The sequence below is a fragment of the Diadema setosum genome, chromosome 15 (assembly GCF_964275005.1).
Source record: "Diadema setosum chromosome 15, eeDiaSeto1, whole genome shotgun sequence".
NCBI lineage: Eukaryota > Metazoa > Echinodermata > Echinoidea > Diadematoida > Diadematidae > Diadema > Diadema setosum.
The window spans coordinates 1620229-1624366 of record NC_092699.1 but is presented as its reverse complement, the minus strand read 5'-3'; the positions used below and the strand labels follow the sequence as shown (position 1 = coordinate 1624366).

General features: G+C 37.1%; 1 protein-coding gene across 1 annotated transcript; it reads right to left on the bottom strand.

Moving 5' to 3' along the window:
- Positions 1–306: 306 nt before the first annotated feature.
- On the bottom strand, positions 307–3310 carry LOC140239148 (alpha-N-acetylneuraminide alpha-2,8-sialyltransferase-like). The gene is made up of 2 exons (XM_072319031.1): positions 2814–3310; positions 307–595 (listed from the first exon to the last, which is right to left on the bottom strand). Exons 1-2 carry the CDS (start codon positions 3308–3310, stop codon positions 307–309), a joined length of 786 nt encoding a protein of 261 aa, XP_072175132.1.
- Between the last annotated feature and the right edge of the window lie 828 nt (positions 3311–4138).

Sequence of the window (4138 nt, the reverse complement as noted above, 5' to 3'; positions counted from 1 at the left end):
TTTTTTCTTTTTTTTTTTCTTTTTGATGTTCTAAGGCAACGGAAATAAAGTTAAGTTTTAAAACGTTTACTGAACCATAACCTCATGACAAGCAAGTTTTTACATTTTTTTTTCACTTAAGATATACCAAATTGCTAAATACACAAATAACAAATTGATAATTTGTGATATTTAGACAATGATTATTTGCGTAGTGATACATGTAGTCAAATTTCCCCAGTCGCATTGTCAATCAAATTCCTTTTATTCCTTTGCTATGTATATTGCTGCTTTTTTTAATTTGTTTTGTTTAGGTTTTTCGGTTCTTCAGTCCATACAACGATCAATATTTAATCTCAATACTCCTTCATTGTCAAGTTTCTGCAAGAGAGCAAACTCCTCTGGCATCTTATGCGACCCTACGGTGTTTGGAGAGTTAGCAAAACGGAGAGAAGGGCACGGCGGTTTCCCGGGCTCGTAGTAGTGATACCACACCGTCTGGTTTCGGGAATCCCGCACGAAAGGATAGTAGCCGTACACGGAGACCTCTTCGCAAAGAACCAGTGCAGCAGTTATAAGCGATAGACCCGACGATACCCTAGTAATGTTCCAAACACTGGATGTGTAAAATAGAAAACAATGATAGATAAAGGCATTAAAGATGCCATACTTTGTTTGTATAAATTTTGTTTTTGAAATATCGTCAAAATTTGGTAAGTGGCGGCAAAATAAAATCCTTGAGGACGATGACGCCTCTTCGCAAGAGCTTAATTTCCTTCACGGCTTGGGAGTGTATTATACATCTTCCTTCCGTCATACTCCAATTCCCCCCCCCCCAAAAAAAAAAAAAAGAGTTTGAAGACTTGTAAGTGATACTCTTTATATCATCCTACTGTCAATATACGACTACAACGTACAGTATCATATTTATATTATTTCTGGTTATTGTTACGGAATGGTGCACCCTCTATAAAATACAGAAGTGATAAGATAAATACCTGTCGATCTTTCATCTAACCTGGTATTTTTTTGACATTCTCTCTCAAGCTTTACTTCGAATTCCACTTCTTTTTGTCATTGCACTCTTACTTCACCGGACTATTTTGAGTGTTCTTAAGCTGGGGTGGGGGGGGGGGGCATGTTGAATGTATGCCTATGACATAACTCCCGACTTATTCTGTGTTATGTTTTGTTGAAAAAAAATAATGAAAACAATTGAATCGAATTGAATTGAATTGAATTGAATTGAATTGAATTGAATTGAATTGAACTGAAGTGAATTGAAATGAATTCTATTGAATTGAATTGCTGGAAATAAGAATGAAAATAAATGAATTGAATTGAATTAAATACACGAATTCGAACTTAGGCCACTGATCAAATTGATGACATTCTTCCGTTGAATTGTTATTAAATCCAAGTGATTAACAAATTGCCCTACATAGACATAATAAACATTGAATTAATAAGTGTTTTTGGAAGTAGCTACGAAAAAAGAAATCATGGGTATTAGTGTACATACTCGAGCATGCAGGATTCAAATCTATACATACAGACATAGATAGACATATCATTAATCGCGCTCTTTTTTTTCTCTCTCTCTTTTTTTTTTCTGCTCCTGCTCACTTTGAATTGGTTCGTTTGTTGGACAAATATGACATTGACCCTTCATTCTAACTTTCGGGGTAGCCGTGGAAAAGACGAAATGAATTTCCAGCCGATGAGATAGTACAATGAAAGAGAAAACTATCAAAAGGAGGTATTGTGTTCCACGCTACCCTCCTATCAACCGTTTGCTGGTTTTTGAAAGAATGGATTGCAGTAGAGAAGCTGTAAGCAATATTCGAGGGACAAGTCCTGTAAATGAATCCACAGAGTTTCATTTTAAAGTGTGCTAGTTTGATCGAATAAATAGTTTTAATTCCATATTCACGTGTATTGCTAAAAGAATACGATTGCTAGATCTTTAATCTAATGTGTACTGAAGGAAATCCTTTTTAATGTTCATTCTGGTTTTTGTTTTATGTTTGTAATGTTTATGACATGTATCCTATATTCTTTACCTGGGGCCCGTTGCATAAAAGTTACGATCAAACGCAAGTCAAGAAGATCAAACGTAAGTCACAAATGCTCCATTCTGATTGGTTGAATTAAAATCAAGTTGCCTATGATTTTCTTGACTTGAGTTTGATCATAACTTTTATGCAACGGGGCTCTGGTCGAATAAATAATGATAATGATAATAATAATAATGATGATAATGATAACAATAACAATAACAATAACAACAATAATAATGATGATAATGATAATAATGATGAAAATAATAATTACTTCGAAAGGATTTTACTTTATAGTAGTAGTGCAGGTAAACAATAATCTTTACAAATTATGACCCATGAGGGCGACAAAGACACACCACGTCAGACTTCGTGGCATGTGGCATGGCCATCCTACTTTCAGAAGTAATCAACACTTGCGAAAGTTGTAAGAAAAAAGAAACACCAACACAATCAACTAAACTCCCCCATGACAGAACTAAGATCACGTTTAACTGTATGATGATACTGCTATGGCAATATTCACCTTATCCTACATATGAAAAAAAAAAATCCTTCGTCACTACAATTTCTTAAAATCATGTCAAGGGAGCACAAGTTTCGTCCATTTTTTGTTTTTCTTTTTCAAAATTTACATTGCCAAGTATAATGTATCGAAAACAGGCATGCTACGATCTGATGAAGAGTAAAAAAAAAAAAAAATGATACACACAGTGCAAGAGAATTTCAGATGGGAAGGATGTTTCAAAACGATTATGACCAGTTGTAACCAACCTGGAGGTAACATTGTTGAGTGACGTCATACTGTAGGCCCACTGAGGATGAATGCCAAGCTTCTCATTGAAGAAGGATGCCACACTGCCCAGTTTGTGGGCAGCTTTCTTGAAGTGCCAGAGAATCGTCTGGTTAGTGATGCCGTGAGTGCGTAATGCCATGGACATCCCTTTGGTGTCACTCTTGAAGACAAGCGAACTGTTCATCTCCACAATATCAAACATTTGTTGTTGATTGATGGTCAGCAGACTGACCTTTGACCCCACGTCCGGTTTGAATTTTTCCCCAGAGGGCGCTAAATTCTGCCTGATGACGAAATCGTGTTCGTCGATCTCGGAACCACAGCTACTGTCTGTAAGTATCCCTGAGTTACCGATGACTGCACAACGCGGGCCTACCGCCAGTACGGGATCTGTCTGGTTTTCCTGGCGGATCACGCTCATCTTTGAGCTGTATTTAAACGATTTCACCGAGACACCCTTACGGAGTAGTAGCATAGTTGCGTTGACATCGAGTTTCTGCAGAATGTGATTTCTGTTGATATTATAGAAACAAGTAGAAAAGGGACTTCTTTGTTACGATGTATTACTTTATGAGGGAGATGATTAAAATCGTCTGACATTTCCAATTCAAATGCACTTGACCATCAGTTCGTTTCCTGACAAGCAGTGAAGCAAAATGCACTGCAAAGAGCAAAATATTGTCTTTCAATGATTCATCTCCACAATTTATACGATCCAAATGTTATTACATTGTTGCATCATTACAGGATATAAAAGTTTGAAAGAAAGTTTTTATTCAAAAGCAAAAAGCACAGTTTGCTCGGTTTATGAATATCTGTATGCATGTGTCGCTGTAATTTCTTTAAGTGTGCATGAGAGTTTAGAAGCGACATGCTATTAAAGATTACCGTTTTCTGACGAAGACCAAATATAAGAATCATACCGTTCTCTTGCTCTAGACTGAAGTGACAATTGCTTTAGGGTCCTCCTTCGATGAGGTGATCTGTTAGACGTACCCCAGTTCCTGCCTCCAAGGACCAACAAACCTGAGGTTAGATGATGATGGCATATTGTCATAGTCTTATTCAGGCTGGAATGTGTCGTCAGAGTAAGACTGTTCTAGCGTCGGCCCCCGCCACTATCAGGATTGTTGGCTAAAATTTAACATTATATAATTTGGGTAAAGGCAGATATATAGTGGGTTTGTTCAGGGATAAATGCGCCGGACCCGGATTCGAACCTGAATACTCATGCGTATAGCCGAACGCTGTGCACTATCATCTATCAATCAGGAATGATAGAACCCTCAAGAAATTTTCATAA

Bases quoted from the DNA above. Each gene is read 5' to 3' on its own strand.
- LOC140239148 (XM_072319031.1), bottom strand. From the start codon at position 3,310: ATGCTACTACTCCGTAAGGGTGTCTCGGTGAAATCGTTTAAATACAGC. The intron at 596-2,813 runs GTTGGTTACAAC...TTACACATCCAG, and splicing joins CTCAACAATGTTACCTCCAG to TGTTTGGAACATTACTAGGG.